This window comes from Hemicordylus capensis, chromosome 2 (genome assembly GCF_027244095.1).
Source record: "Hemicordylus capensis ecotype Gifberg chromosome 2, rHemCap1.1.pri, whole genome shotgun sequence".
NCBI classification, from domain to species: Eukaryota; Metazoa; Chordata; class Lepidosauria; order Squamata; family Cordylidae; genus Hemicordylus; species Hemicordylus capensis.
This window is the reverse complement of record NC_069658.1, coordinates 412,604,618-412,621,706: the sequence shown is the minus strand read 5'-3', so window position 1 is coordinate 412,621,706 and position 17,089 is coordinate 412,604,618. Positions and strand designations below refer to the sequence as shown.

The 17,089-nt window shown below is 43.7% G+C and overlaps 1 protein-coding gene across 5 annotated transcripts in view; it reads left to right on the top strand.

Annotated features, from left to right (window-relative positions):
• Positions 1 to 17,089, top strand: part of HELZ (helicase with zinc finger) — a 236,890-nt gene that overhangs the window by 181,126 nt on the left and 38,675 nt on the right. For all 5 annotated transcript variants that reach the window (XM_053295358.1, XM_053295360.1, XM_053295359.1 and 2 more), the window contains exons 23-24: positions 2,698 to 2,746; positions 3,543 to 3,754. In XM_053295358.1, the coding sequence (XP_053151333.1) occupies positions 2,698 to 2,746; positions 3,543 to 3,754 (261 nt within the window). The remainder of the gene's footprint in view (positions 1 to 2,697; positions 2,747 to 3,542; positions 3,755 to 17,089) is intronic.

Below are 17,089 nucleotides of genomic sequence, written 5' to 3'. Positions count from 1 at the left end.
GTATAAATAAATCAAATATATCTGCATAAATGTAATAAACTTTGTACAGTTGAATTTACTTCTAACCATGTGGAGGGGCACTAAAACCCCATCTCAACCATTGAAATCTTGCTCAGTCCCACCTCTTATTTTAGGAGCAAAGTGTTCAAAATACAGCATATGAGCTTTTGAGTTACACAGAGTTCTTCTTCAGGCTCCATGGGGGAGAACATTTATTCCAAAAAGTAACAGTATAGACATTTCTGTTTATCGTGCCCACACTGAGAAATACCTTGTTTCCTTTTAAATTTGTTGACCATTCAATCTGAGAAAGAGTTCTGTGTCACTCGAAAACTCACATACCTCATTTGGTATGTGACAGGCTGGCTAACTGGCTGGCTGCGTACTATTTTTCTGACTGACTTTGTTCTACTGGACCAACAGGGTTAATCTGATTTTAAAATGCAACAGATTACTCTTGCACCATAAATATTTATACAGTCCACTTCCCACACACAAACAAACTTTCAAAGTACCCTGCTTACAGAAGACATCCATGCTCTGTAATTAACAAATACAACTGGATAAACAGGCATAAGGGTTTAGATCAATTCTTGTGACTAGAGCCTGGTCTACCCAATTTTTCTAATTTAGTTTTCATGTGGGTTACTGACATTAGCATGATGGTGTGAATCCATTCCAAGGTGGTTGATGGCCCAAGACGAATCTGAGAATCCTTGATGTGGGTTTGCATATTCATGCTAATTATTATTTATTTATTATTTTTATTTTTCACATTTATATCCCACTCTTCCTCCACGGAGCTCAGAGGAACATAACAAGGTTATTTTTCTCCTCACAACAACCCTGTGAGGTAGGTTAGGCTGAGAGATACATGACTGGCCCAGAATCACCCAGTGAGTTTCATGGTTGAATGAGGATTTGAACTCAGGTCTTCCCGGTTTCATGTAGTGCCATAATTTGTTAATTAAAAGATTAACGAGCTTGACTTGTATTTTTGAGTTGATATTATGGTAAAGTTATCTGACAGATAATTGTCAGATGTTTGGACTGGGCGCAATTTCAGTGCTTGTCCTAGGCGCTATTTTCCCTAGATACACCTCTAATTTGAGGTTAGTTACATTTAAGGTCTCTAATTTCTTATGTTTGAGCTTCCTGTGGCAATGGCAGCCTAGCCTAAGATACTATGTGTCCATTGGCTGGCATGCCATCCAGACTTATGCAGCTGAAGTTTATAAAAGCTCAGAACACTAATAACTTTTGATATGTCTGACTTAACACAATCAGCTTATATAATAGAGAGAACATATGACAACACAGTGTTCAATTAGATATGTACAATTACTCTCTCATGTTTTATCAAAGGGGTTAGGCTAGCTTTGTTCTCTGCTGTCTCTGAGATGAGCCATATTAAAATGATCATACAAGATTTTCCACTCGGTTTCTAAAATGATGTATTTACTGCCCTGCTTACTGCCCCTGCTTACCGGGCAAAGAGGCACCTTTTGACATGGTGATTCTATTTATTTAGCAGGGGGAGAGTAACTGGCCCTATCCACCCCCAGCACAGTAACTCCAGTGACTGTTGCTGGTGGTGACTGTTGCTGGTGTCATTCTCATGTTTCTTTTTAGATTGTGAGCCCTTTGGGGACAAGGATCCATCCATCTTTTTCTTTCTTTCTTTCTTTCTTTCTTTCTTTCTTTCTTTCTTTCTTTCTTTCTTTCTTTCTTTCTTTCTTTCTCTCTCTCATCTATCTATCTATCTATCTATCTACTCTGTGTAAACCGCCCCGAGCCATTTTTGGAAGGGTCGTATAGGAATAGAATAGAATAGAACAGAATATAAATAAATGAATAAATAAATAAATATGTATGCATTTATTTATTTAATCACATTTTCATCTCATACTTTTATCACCAGGGCAGTGTACAAGGTCACTACCCCATGAGGTAGGTTAAGGAGGCAGTGGGAAGCAGCTACAGGCTCTTCAAGTAGAAGTTCTTTCCATTCACCCATAGTTTGATTTGGATCCTGGCCTTTATCATATGCAAGTTGAATTGTACATTGAATTCTCTTTGAAGTACATTTTCAGCACATAAATGCTGTAAATAAAATATAATACAGTTATCCCTACGCTGCCTTGACTCCTTGGCATAGGAGGCTTATAAACCTAAACCAGGAAATAAAATAGAGAACTTTGTCTTTTGAGAAAATAGCACTCTATTTTAGCCAGATAATAAAATAAAATAAAATCAGTTTTAAGAGAATGCCAAGTCAGTATTGACGTTGTCACTGTATGCATGTATATGGATGATGCTAAATGTTTTTTTTTATGAGGTTAGAATTCTCCAGGAGATTTCTGCTCCAGAACATTTCATAGATTCCATTTCATATATTGACTTTACATTTTTCTTAACTAAAGGTACACTCATTATGGCTAAACTGTCTAGTTTAACAATCTTTAGAAACTATCAATTGATAATTTGCAAGTTTGATCTGTTTTATTTATTTTAATATGATTTGCCAAGCTTCTATAATTTCTGTGAGCCTCTGCATATGCTGTGTGAATTTGTACCATGTAATATTGGTATCTTGGTTCTCTGCAAACATTCCACGTGATCTTTAAACATATTTTATATGAAACACAGAGGTAGAATGACTTGTGTCGTAATCATTTTTGTTTTGTTTTTTTCAAGGTGAAAAGCCATCATAATCAGAATGACCATTTTCAAACAGATGGAATTGGTAAGAGCCTAGCAACATATTGTTGATGGGAACCGTTCTAATATTTGATTTCGGGTCATACTTACTTTCTCAGTAGAAATAATATTGAAGATCAGTATTGTCTCAGGTAAAAAGGAGGCAATTCAGATTAAGGATCTATGAGCCTGTTTGGATTGTTCACTCTGGAGAAAAAGCCACTTCCATGCTCCCTCCCACCAATGCCCTAACTGCAGAGCTAAGTAAATGGCCAGATGACAGATCCCATAGTTATCAACTCTGATTCTGGAAATTAAGCCCTCTTTTAAAAAGTTTTATGTCAGAGTGTTGGGGAAGGTTCCATGTTCAACGGTATAATTCCTGGTTGATTGTACACTTCTTTCCATGGTGGGTGGAAGGGAGCATGCAAGCCCAAGATCTTCTCTTGGTCTTTCGCTGAAGATAGTCCCAGGGATCAGGAATAATACCCAAACAGGCCCTCAGAGTGTCTGCCTGTTTGTTTGTTTGTTTGTTTGTTGACTGTCTTCAAAGAAATTGAAATAAGATCTGGTTTAAATCTGGTGATTGTTAATATAGCTCAAACTATTATCTCCAAACTAAGCAGGGATTAACATTTGACGCTTAATAGTGGAGATGGGCCTGTATAATCATGCACATGAGAACATTAAAACTATAATGCAGTGTGATTTCTGTGCCATACAGAAAATACTACAGTGTTTTCTATTGGATTGGATATTAGGAAAATAATTTACATTTAAGAAAAAGCTGAAATTTCTTAACCTTCACATCCATATTGAGTTACCTTTTCTTTCTTTTTCAGTTCAGCCCAATCCTTCTGTTTTAATTGGAAATCCTATAAGACCATATACTCCACCACCGCCACCACCCCCTCCCCCTCCCCCTCCCGGACCTCATCCCAACCTTGGGAAATCTCCTAGTCCTGTTCAAAGGATAGATCCTCACACTGGGACAAGCATTCTTTATGTACCTGCTGTTTATGGAGGAAATATGGTCATGTCTGTGCCTTTGCCAGTAAGTATACCCTTTCATGTTGATAATAGCCATTTCACTTTGCATCTGCTTCTTATACTGTACTGAATATATTGTCTTCTCTTCATCTTATTTTGGGAGAGTTTGGGAAATTATAAGTATTTTCATAGAAACGTTTCTTTAATCTATCACAAGAAGATAGTTTTCCATACTTGAAAGTTAGAGTGATAGGAATTCAGATGAATTCCTATCCCCTACCAAGGGGGAGAGGGATAGGTTTTCAGTTCATGGCGGTATCATATTTAGACTCCCTTAGGACAATTCTTTAGCCAGTAAAATTTTATCCGTTGCTCTATCAATTCATGAAGCATATAGGTGTTCATTCTATGCAGTTCAGAAAGTCAATCTGGGCCTGTTCTAAGGTTTCTTTACATAATATTTCCAAACATCAAAGTCTGTGCGTGTATGCATGCATAAGTGACAGGGGTAAGATACAAGCACATGGGTTTATTTTTTGCCTAGTATATTGACTAGGCAACAAATTTGTACAGCCCACCCCCACCTCCTGGCACTATATGGAGGTGAGTACAAACAGATCTGGATAGTGATCCATTGACAGCCACAAAAGTGGGTTCTGTGCCTGCGCAGACCACTTCAGGATAGATTCTTCAGCTCCTCGATGTGCCCCTCCTCTGCTGTGTGCACTAGGGATGTGCCCGAACCTGTTTGGAGGCCCTTTTATGGGCCTCCGAACAGGTTTGAACACGGGGCTGGTTTCGAAGTTTGACGCTGGCGGGGGTGCCACTTTAAGGGTGGGGGAGGGTGCACTTACCCCTCCCACCGCTTTCCCCCCACTGGCGCTCATTGCCGGTAAAAACTTTCAGGGCGGCAATGTACCTCCCTGCCACCCCTTCCCCCAACTCGGCCGGAAGTGACCAGAAGTACTGGGTGTGTGTGCCCACTCTTCAAGCGGCACCCCTGCCGGCGTCAAACTGCCCCGCTGCAGTAGTGTGCACATGCTACACGCCTGTAGTATTTGGTGGTTGGGCACCATTTCCCTCAGTTTCTTTCTGACCACCAATGCGATCACAACTTCGGTGTCTGTAGCTCCTCAGAAAGTTTGTTGAAAGTTGTTTTCCTTTTTCTCATGTTCCCTCAATATATTTGGACTTGACCTCGGACTGTTTGACTATTCTTCTGCTAATTGTAAAGTATTTTGGTTGGTTTTATGGACATTTTGACTCGGAACATTTAGCAGACTCATCTTTGACTTTTCAGACGGGTTGTGTTTGCTTAGGTGGATTATTATTGGTTTTGGGACTTTGGCAACATTGACTGGACAATCTTTAGATATGCAGACAGGTTATAGTGTATCCGGAGTGGTGCCTCATGAGCGGTGTAAGATCTAGTAAGGGTCATTTTTGTATTAGATAAGTTAGCCATATTATACTGGATAGGTGCTTGACACAATGTGTTTGACACAAGTTCAGGCCTTGACATGAACTCATGGGTGAAAGCTGGTCATATAGGTGAATTCCCAAATCTCCCACACTCTGATCAAATTAGATATCCTTTTCCCAGTTGAATACACACACTCCCACCTTGAGTGAGTCCCAATCTCCCTCACTACGTTCAAATTAGATATCCTTTTCCCAGTTGAATACACAAAGAGGAAACACAAGGGTTTTTGGTGAGACCCAGGGGAATTGAAAAACCTCAAGAAGGGAGAGGCTTTGACAGTCTCTCAAAGCTGTTAGCTAAAACTGCCTGATTGCTTTTGGGGGAGAGAGAAGTATTATTGCTGTATGTTGTGTGCTGAAATTTACCTGAATCTGGTGAGCAATAAAGCCTTTTGATTAATTTTTACCCCTTCATTCTCCTCGTGTTTTCTTGGATCTTGAGAGTCTTGACAGCCAAGACCATTGAAAAGAACCCACAATTTTTGTGAATGTGAGGATTCTGGGATCCCCATCTCTTCCTAAACTGCAAAGGAATTTTGGGCATCTCGAATCTCTTACAGCGGTACCTCTCCATGGGGGAAAACTACCTTTAAAAAGTGTACTGGCTGCAGAAGCAATCTTCTGTCTACGGACGGCCACAACCTCTGTTTGTTTTGCTTAGGAGAGGGGCACGCCGCGTCAGCTTGTTCGGTCTGTCCCTCATTCTTCATACAGACTCTGAAAAATTGGACTGCTCACCTGTCCAAGTGGCTCTATCGGAGAAGGCTCTGAGCCCGTGAAAACTGATACCCTACTCTCCTTCGACATGTACCTCGGTGCCGAGATTGACACCAGGGACTGCCCCTACAATACAATCTAAATCCCCGGCTCCAACAATTTCGACCTTGGTCTTTAAAAAGCCTGATTCAGCATCGAGTCATAAGACTGCTTGTTGGGACCAACAGAAGCGCAGAGCAGAGAGTGGCACTTTGGATTCTCCACCTCCAAAGAAGCACAGAGATAAGTGCCTGAAAGCGTCTCAACACCACTTGAAGTCAAGCGAGACGACGCCCTCTTTTATGGGGCATCAGGGTTATTCCCCGTGTCTGGACCGATACTATTCTAAGCTAGATGCTCAGAGCACAGCCCTGACTGAGGCTCCTTTGACATTGAGCTGTATCTTTATCCCCGGCTCCAACTCCTGATCAATCGCCATCGACCCCTTGATGTCCATTGTCAGCAGCGAGATCGATGACATCAATACCATGAGCAACATCTCCATTTGGTGTTTGCCGATGTTAAGATGATGCTTGACCCAAAGCTGGTGCAGAATATTTTATCGATGTTAGAATCTGGTGAAAGCACCCCTTTAGTGGCCACTTTCAAAGGATTCTTAAGTCATGATCTAGATGAAGATGAAGATGATGTTGTGGATGTTACCTATCTTCTTCCAAAGATGCCTTCACTACCTTCGTTGCGCCAGGTTTTTGCGATGCCCCTGCAGCATTTGCAACCTGTGGGCAGATGGGGGCATACCCAGAGGCGTCTCTAGGAAAAATAGCACCTAGGGCAAGCACTGAAACATCCTGTCCCTGTCCAAACATCTGACACTCATCTTTCAGATAACTTTACAATAATATCAGCTCAAAAATACAAGTTCAGACACTTTCAGGAGAAAAAGGTTGTAAGCAACACACACATGCATACACACATACAACCACACATGTGGCACATATGTGTCAGTCACCTTCCCAAGGAAACTCATCACATCCATGTGTTGGGCATGCCTCCATAGAGCTAAGCAGTGAAAGCTCTCTTTAGCAAATTCTCTGCCACCTTAGCACACCTCACTACAGGTTACTGCCTCCAAGAAATTCAGAGATGGGTTTTTTTCTGTCCAAACAGCTTTTGCCTTAAAGGGAGATGGTTGCAATGGGAAATTCTAGGGGCCCCAAACAATCTGAAATTATCCAGCAGCTTACAATAGGCTTGGATCCAGCAGCCTGATCAGGAAGAAGGTGGAAGTTGCAACTAGCCACAGAACAACAAAACAGTGTGATATTCGAATCAGAAAAGTTGTGTGTGTGTGTGTGTGTGTGTGTGTGAGAGAGAGAGAGAGAGAGAGAGAGAGAGAGAGAGAGAGGTTTGGTAAAAGGTTGCCCCTACCCCATCCCCTCAAGTTTCTGGGTCTAAAGGTAAAAACAAAACAAAAAACCCAATTCTATTGTACACATATTCCATTTCCTATCTGTCGCTGTGACAGATACTAAGGTAGTAAGAGCATATGGCCTGTGACAGTGTGTATTGGATGGAGGACACCAGCCACCTTCATAGCATTACAACCCTTTCAAAAGTGAGTTCTGCCATAAATGAACCAAGTAGGCACACAAATATGGTGCCTTGGATAAGTTACACCTCCCTTATTTAATACAGAGGCAGGCAACAGGCAGACTGGACAGTAAACTTTATGTCTAGTTTATCAAATGCGCTAGTCAATCAGAATCACAGCATGACTATTCAATGTGTCTTTTAAAAACAATTGTGTTCAAAGTAAAAAGGGAGTTGCATTGATTTTTTTTAAAAAGGCATTCTAAAATACAATATTTTTTTTTAGAAGGCAAGGAAACTTGAGCAAATCTACTTGGGATGCACAGGCAATAAAAATCTGAGTACAACTCAGCTAAATTGAAGGGAATAATTTGCAGCATATTAACCACTTATTTCAAAAGACAAGCCATTTCTCAGTATGGTAAGACTGCGACAAGACAGGGATAGCATTACATTGCAAATGCAACATTTCTGAGTGTGAATTCTTACAACTGTGGTTTTTTTAAAGCACCATACGAGTTAAAGGCAGGCACTTTCCAAGTATGAAATTCCACAAACCTTATAATCAGATTGCTTGACAAATATGCAGATAAATATAGAGCTCTGTATAGAGAATTAAACAGCATGTGAGTGAATATTTCCATTTTATTCCTTGCCTCTCCCCCCAACCCCAGTCTTCAGTTTTGCCAGCTTACAAGGTATTAAACCAACATTGTCTTTTTAAGGGATGTTTTCCCCACTTACTTTTGTGCCATTTATATCTGTTTTTTTAAATGCTTGGGTCCCTTGCCAACAACTTTGCATTCTTCTGACTCCCTAGATCAGGGAAAAATCTAGACTTGGGTCTCGCAGAGGCCATTTGAGCATGTGTGGCGGCCATTTCTGTTTTCAGCAGCCTTTTTTAAAATTTAAAAAATGGCTGCCGCACATCCTCAAATGGTCCCTGTGAGGTCCTATGCCTTGCCAGGCCTCACAGACGCCTTTTGAGCAGGTACGGCGACCTCCAAAATGGCCGATGCACTGATCTTTGTAGGCCTGAACAGGCCTGAAAATCAGCCCTGGGCGGGCTGAGCCAGTGATCTAAGAGGCCGGTGGGGGGAAGGGGGAACCTTTGCAGAACGCCCCCCCCTGTGGCCTTTAGGAAGCCCCCCAAAGGGGCTACAGGTAAAAAAATTGTTTTTAATTTTAAAAAAATCTGTGAATTTGGGGAGGGGATGGGGGCAGCATGGCACTGGTGCCCCCCAGGTGCTGCCTAGGGCACGTGCCCTGGCTGCCCCACCCTAGTTTCGCCTATGGGCATACCTCTATGGGTCCTTCACCAATCCTCCCAGAGGACTATAGGGAATTTAAAGCATGGAAAGCTAAGCACTTAGGGACTCTGCAGTTCATACAAATGGTTACACAGGTCTCCCTGCCTCTAGTTGTTATACAGGATATGGCTGTGCAACATGTTGTGACTCTCCACTTTTTGTGAACCAGGATGTGGCTATACAAGCATGTCTAATACCACTTGTCACTGTTTCAATGACCAGTAAGTCTGTCACCTGTTCTACTCAGACTACTACTTGCACTACTCGAGTTCAGATTGTTCAGGTGGTGGGCACTCATATGGTGGTACAACCATGTACTATGGCTACTCAGACTTATACTACGCTTACCTCGAACACGACTCAGACACATTCAGCCGTTGTTTTAAACACCGTTTCGCACAACTTCTGAAGTCTGGAACATCTTTCGGCTCTTCATCAAAGATGGACAGGCAGAATACAACCACGAAGGCCGTTACTTCAGGTACGGCATGTCTCAGTGCTTCTGCAGAAACCAGCTCAAAGTCTGTGACTAGGTCTGAAGGACCTGTGTCCTCTGAGGACGACTGTTACTCAGAGTCCACGGAAACTGAATCTACTGGGAGGAATTCAGACCTGAACCAGGATGTTCCTACCACTCCTTTGATCTCTTCGATTGAGGAGTGGAGCTCCTACCACCACCAAGTGGTGGAAATGGCTTCTGTGCTGGGTCTCGATCTGAAACATAAAATGACAGATATGGACAACCCGGTATATATTTTTGTGAAGAAAACCTCAGCAACTTAACCTGTGTATTTTCCTATGCTTCCTTTGAGCTTCCCTGAGCCATTTTTGGAAGGGTGGTATATGAATCAAATAAATAAATAAAGCGGGAAGTGTTAGTAACATCAACACCAACTTCAAAAAGATTGGAAATACTTTATAGGGTGCGGGATATTATCTATTATTATCTATTATCTATTATTATCTATTATCTATTATTATCTATAACAATTATCTATTGAAGCACCTACTGCCAAACTCTATTGTTATTGTGCCTCTTTAAAAAATGGCAGATGGCATACTACACCGGCCAATAAAGAGGGCTCCAGGTTGGATGTTTTGGGCTGCTGAACTTACTCAAGAGTGTGTCTCTCAATTAAAATTGCTAATTATATGGCATGTTTATCAAAGTATAAACATACTTTGTGGGATAAACTTTTTGAGGAACGTATGACCTTGTCTCCTGATGAATTCCAAAAGAAATTTGAGGAGACCTTTGCAAAGATAACTTCCACAACTAGACAACTGAGCAATGCCAAGCATCTGGCTGAATCGGAGTCCCGTACACTAACATCTGCAATTGCATTACGGCAGTATGCTTGGTTATGCTCCACCAGGATATGAAGGACAGGGTGGAAGCTTTGCCTTTCAATGGCAAAGGTCTATTTTGTGATGAAACAGATTCCATGATGGAGAAGTGGAAGAAGTCCAAATATACAGTTAAGACTTTTACTTCCACGGCTCAGAAATACAAAAGCCAGCAACACCATCAAACTGGCAAGTCATTTTCAAGCATGGCAATGCATAACATCAGACCGGTGGGTCTTGATGACAGTTCAGACAGGATATGTGATAGAATTCAGTTCTGTGCCGGTTTACTCTGGGGTGAAGTATACTCCTCCCTGGAGGCTCTCTCTGATGGAGGAAGTTCTCACATTGTTGGAGAAGGAAGCTATCTCTCCAGTGCAGTGGGCATGCAGACACAGAGTTGTTTACTCCCACTACTTTCAGAATCAGAAAAAGGATGGGGGGCGGGATCTGGTCCATTATGGATCTGCAGTGGCTCAACCTATATGTTGAGGTGAAAAAATGCCAAATGATAACGTTGCAAGTGATCCTTCCACTTCTACATGGGGAGGAGTGAATTGTGATGTTGGACTTAAAAGATACCTATTTTCACATTGGCATACAGGAAAGTCACAGGAAGTTCCTCTGATTCACAGTAGGTCAAAGGATATCTCAGTACAATGTTCTACCTTTTGGTCTGTCAACAGCACCAAGAGTGTTTACAAAGTGTATGGTGGTGGTGGCCGCGTACCTTCAGACTCAAGGCCTAACCATTTTCCTGTTTCTAGACGACTGGCTGATTACAGCAAAGTCAAAAGAGTGGTTACTTTCTCAGATATACTATGTGACGGAACTTCTGGAGGAGTTAGGCATTCAAATCAGTTGGGAAAAGTTGCATCTCACGCCAGTCAGTACATAGGGGCAGTGTTGGACATGGACCCTCGGAGAGTGTTCTTACCAGAAGAGTGCTATGGACACATTATTCAACTAGTGTGAGCAATCCAAGTGAATTCACTTCAGAGGGCATGGACCATTTAAGTGCGCCTAGGCCTGATGACTTTGTGCACTTCCACAATGCATTACGCCAGACTTCGGATGCAAAAATTACAGCTATGGTATCTGATGACATTTCGGCCAAATGTGGACAGTTAGAGTATGTTGCTGTGCATCCTGGAGACAGTATTCACATCTCTAAACTGGTGGACACACTGGGAGAATAGCAATAGCACTTAGCAATAGCACTTACATTTATATACTGCTCTATAACCGGAGCTCTCTAAGCAGTTTACAGTGATTTAGCATATTGCCCCCAACATTCTGGGTACTCATTTTTACCGACCTCGGAAGGATGGAAGGCTGAGTCAACCTTGAGCCCCTGGTCAGGATCGAACTTGTAACCTTCTGGTTACAGGGCGGCAGTTTTACCACTGCGCCACCAGGGGCTCAGAATCTGTTCGGAACACAAGGAAACAGCAGATGTGCCAGTTATTGTTCAAGAATGGGTGTGGGAAAGCAATCAAATCGTGATGCTTTCCAGTACTAATGGACGCAAAGTTGCTTTTATTAGTACTCTCCATATCCTCTACTCAACAGGATAGTGGCAAAATTGCTGCAAGAGAAGAAAAGATGCATTCTGATAATGCCGTAGTGGCCAAGGCAACCTTGGTTTCCACGGCTACTCAGACTGTCTGGACAAAATCACAGATGTCTACTGTTACAACCCAGTAATGTCTGAACTGATAACGCTGGAAGCACCTGCCTCTACATGGCGGTGGGGTGAGGAGGATGTCATGCACATTTGTCAGAATCAGACTTTGACACACAGGCCTATTATGTGCACTTTTAAAAAAGTTATCCCACTGTTACATGGGGTTTCCAGTGATCTGCGATTCAAGTCGCTGCTAAGTCTTTACCCATTTAGCTCCAGTGCCTTTGCAGTATCAGACATACTGAGACAATTCATTTGTTCTGTTTGCATATAGTACAGCAGCAGTCGACACCGACTCGACTGCACACTTTACCTTTTAAGGATCATATTAAGCTTGAGAAACCTGGTTTTACATCTCACTTTTACCATACAGAGCTGTCATTTCCCCAAAGGAATAGAAAGCCATTATTGCTTTCTGGGCCAGTGCAGATGTAATGAAATTGTGCACAAGCTACAGGCTTTCACATTTCCTTTGCTTCCCTTCTGTCCTGTCCTGTCAACTTTTCCCTTCCTTTCCTTGGCAGCATTAACTATGATGTAAGATTATATCTTCATTGGCATTATGCAGGTGGAAATTTAACCAGAGTTTGCAAGCCAGCCTCAGAAACCCTAGTTTCAGTCCTTTGTGAACATTAACCATGGCTAGTGGTGATGCAGGTGCAACACTACATACATGATGATTCAATCTAATAAGTAGTGGGAGGGAGGGAGAATACAAGTACCTGCCCTTTCCTAATGTCTTGATGGCACTTTCCTGTTGTCTTACTTATAGTTAAGAGGTTGGCAGCATTTTATGCCTCTGCATTTTAGGCCTTTGCTGCTGATCCAGGATCCACTAACCTGTTCCTCTAACCCAGGGATTCTCAACGTTGGGTCCCCAGATGTTATTGGACTTCAACTCCCATAATCCCCAATCAAAGGGCACTGGGGCTGGGGATTATGGGAGTTGAAGTCCAAAAACATCTGGAGACCCAACGTTGAGAACCCCTGCTCTAACCTTTGTTTTTATCATCTGTTTTATTGTAGGTTTTTAATAATAGCAAATTTATTCATTTATTTTATTTATAAACTCTGCTTCATCCCTAGATCCCAGGTGGTGTATACAATCTAAAAATGACAAATTTAAGAAGATTATCATTATCATTATCTCTATCTATATATCGATATATTTACACCCATACGCACCACCACCAAAGTAAAACAGCAGCGCACATGAAAAATAGCCAGGCAGCAATTAAATAAATTAAATAAATCACATGTGAATGTTCCATTTAATACAATAAATCTTACAGTAAATCTCACTATTTGTGATAGCATATAAGCCCTCAGTATTCCAGGGAGGGGGCATCTAGTAATAACAAATATGGCAAGACAAAATTGTTTCTTTAGTTGGTGTATTTTAATACTACTAGCCAACCTGCACAGAGCATCTGTGCACTCCTTGGGGCTGGCTGTTCCCTTCTCCCTCCTGCCCCACACTCTTGCCCCCTTCCCTCCCACCCACCCTACTCTCACCCTCCCTTCCTCTCCCCTCCCTCTCTCTCACCCTCCCCTCCCTCTCACCCTTCTGCCCCAGTCTCTCCTGCCCTCCCCTCCCCTGCTCCTCTTTCCTGCCTCCCCTCTCCCCCACTCTTGCCCCCCTCCCCTTGCCCTCCCCCTGCCCCACTCCCTCTTGCCCTCCCCCTCTCCTCTGCCCTCCCTCCTGCCCCACTCCCTCTTGCCCCCCCCATTCCCTCTTGCCCTCCTCCTTGCCCTCTCCCCCTCCCCCACTCGCTCCTCCCCCTGCATTTTTTAAAGCTCTACTTACTGGGCCACTGCCGCTCCTCCTCCCGGGTGGCGAACAGGAAAGTCCTGCCTCCTGGTTCCCTCCCACCCCAGCCTCCCACAGGCTCCTGGCCTTGGCAGCTGGTCCTGGCGCCGCCTGGCCAAGAGCCGCCTCCGCGGCCGGGCGCAGCGCTTTCACGGCCTGGGCCGCTGGGCCGAGTGCCGCCTTTGCGGCCGGGCCCGCCACACCAAGTGCCACCTCTGCGGCCTGCCGGGCCCCCTGCCTCTGCTTGCCAATCTTTGCGGCCACCCAAGGAGGTCGGCCACCTCTCCCCCCACCCCCACCTTCTGCCCCAGGATAGGGGCCCGCCACCTCCTCCTCCTCCTCCTCCTCACCGCCTTGGCCCTCGGCCGGGCCCGCTGACGCCTCACCACCTCGGCCCTCAGCTGGGCCTGCCGGCGCTTCACTGCGCCCGGGCTGGGCCACCAGTGGCCCTGGCCTGCAGCCGGCCAATTCTCCTCTCTCCTCCTGGGTGCGCCAGCCAATCAGGCACTTCTGCAGCCCAGCCAATTAGCTGGGCTGCCGGGACGCATTCCGATGGCACACCCAGGAGAAATAAATATATAGATATAAAGGGGATTTTAAAAATGGAGGGCAGGATTGGATAAAAAGAGATGAGAAGAGGCACTATCTTCTTATTTCTCCAAAACAATCTAGAAACAAGAATCCTGTTCTAATATAGATTTTAAATATACCATATTTTTATTTAGTCTTTTTCTTTCACTGCCATGTTAGCCATCTGAATTAGTTAATGTGTGGGTCAATGGAACTGCTGATAATGTAGAACTCCCTGCTTTGCCCCTCTACCTTAAACCTTCCTGTTTCTGCTGTTGCTATTCCATTGGTATTGTTTGGGGATATTAATAATGACAAGATCCTGCAATATTTTTCAGCTTCTCCTCATGCATTGTCCTCTCGTTGTCCAGGTTTTTCTGCCTTCACAGGGAGGTATGGGATACCATTTTTCAAACTCTGGTTTCAGCAAGTATCAGTAAATTGTGGTTGCATTATGTATATATAAATGCACATTCTCACACATTCTCTCACATTGATTTTGTGTGTGTGTGTGTGTGCGCGGTGCAAGTTCAGTTCATGACTGCTATTTTTGGGCTTGCTCTGAACCTCTAGTTGGAGATATGCCTGCTTACTCCATCTGGTACCCCTTTTCGTTTACATAGCAAGACCACTGGCTTCCATTCATTAGATGTAGTTATTTTAATTTTAATTAACTAGGTTACCAGAAGGGATCATTTCATGGATATAGTTAAATGAAATATGAAGGTTAGCAACTAGATTGTCATAATGCTGACTTGCTTTCCACTAATATCAAACCAAAATAATTTAAATATTTTCTTGTTAAATGTAATGGAGGGACATCTCAGTGTTTTAATCCCTCTGGGGATAGGTTTATAAATAATAATGTGTAAAGGTCCAGGTACTAATGAGATGACATACAAAGAAATGTATTCAAAATTATTTGTGATCCCACTGATTTTAATTTCAGGAAACAGATGGCTCAAAGCTAAAACCTGTCAATGAAGATTTGAAAAAGAGATTATATATAAGTTGGAAGAGACTGTTTTGAAAACATAGCAAATGGATTATTTTATGTAGCATAATTATTTTAATTACAAAGAGATGGTAATTTTTGTGAGAATCTTCAGTGAAAGGCATTGTCTGCCATCATTTTAGGTCCTGATGTAACATTGGCTGTTTGGTAACTTCAGCTGGGGAACACCCTCTAGAATGTGCTTCCACTTTCCATAGTCTTTCTCTCTGTAGCAGTTCCCCTCTTCCTTTAACATACTGCAGTTAAGCAGTTTGTCAGCACCAACATATAAAGCTAATCAGGGTTATATTTAAGCCATGATCTGAAACCCACTTTAGACTGTGGTTTTTGATCCTGGTTTAAGGGAAACCCTAGATAACCTTGTCACTGTTGGTGCCAATGAACTGCCTAATCATAGTTGAACATTTGCTCTTTGATGGAGAGAGGCTATCGGAAGGGAGCATACATTTCCAAACTAACTCCTGATTAGCTTAATCACAGTTAGCAGGCCGTAAATGCTGGGGCCAGGTTCAGACGTACAGGATAACAGCAGTTATAGCTGGCCAAGATTGTAACTGCGGTATGCCCAAATGTGCAAAACTGCAATTTGAGCCAAAAGCTAACTACATTTTCCCTCGCCAAACTGCAGTTGGAACCCTTGGTTTTCTCTAAGCTTCACCAACAACAACTGTGGTTTTGCCGCCGAAGTGTTATGCCCGACTGCTGACTCAGCTGCCAAAGCGTGATGCCCAACTGCTGACTCAGCTATAACTGAAGTTTTGCACTCATTTCCTAACCCCAGTCATAGATGCAGTGGCACAGACCCACCTAAGGACTGCTTCTCACTGCTCTATGCTGGCAGCCTCTCAGAAAACTGGCCATGCCCCTCCTGTCAGCCATGCAGTTATGGAGTTGCCAGACTACAGGGATGCCACCACACCCCATCCTGGACTGGCCAGCCTGTCAAGCCACACCGCTGCTTGGGGGCACCCCCGATTCCTACTCCATCCCTTGCTCCCTCAGCTGGCAAGCAGGATGGTGATGGCACAGGATGACAGAACGGGCACACAGTGCTCTGCTCCCCAAGAAGGGAGCAAAAGTCATGTGTGTTCACAAGCACAAGCACTGTATTTGTATTTACATTTATATCCCGCTCTTCCTTTAAGGAGCCCAGAGCGGTGTACTACATACTTGAGTTTCTCTTTCACAACAACCCTGTGATGTAGGTTAGGCTGAGAGAGAAGTGACTGGCCCAGAGTCACCCAGCTAGTTTTATGGCTGAATGGGGATTTGAACTCGGGTCTCCCCGGTCCTAGTCCAGCACAAGTGGCAGCACAAGCAGGGCACTCCATCATGGTGCCAGAAGAAGGCAAATGGCTGTTGGGCGAAGAAGGTAAAAAGGTCAGACCCAAGCAAGGAATCTGGGCTCACTGGCCAGACATGCGAGGGAAAGGCCATGGGGATACCCCCTGACCATTGCAGAGGGAGGGGGGAGAGAAATGCCCAAGCAAATCATAACTGATTCAAGAGGGCAATACATCCCCCTTTCCCAACAACAGTTGGGAAAAACTGTCAGGCTATGAGTGTGTCTGAATAGAGTGCCAGGCTATGGGGACTCTGAACAGAGCCAAATTGCCATGTGCAGGCGAGCCTCGGGTAGGGCTACCCCAGAGACTTGTCTTGGGAACCGTAGACAGACTTGTATGAAACTATGCCCCCTGTCAGCAAGCCAAGAATGGCTGCCCCACTGTCTCAGGATGGCTGGAGAATGGGTGCCTCCCTTTCTCCTGGGAATCCCAGCACTGGGAGATCTGCATATGGTACAAATGGGTATATAAAGGTCCTTCCCAGTGCCTCCCCATTCCCTCCATACACATGTCTGGCCAATGACA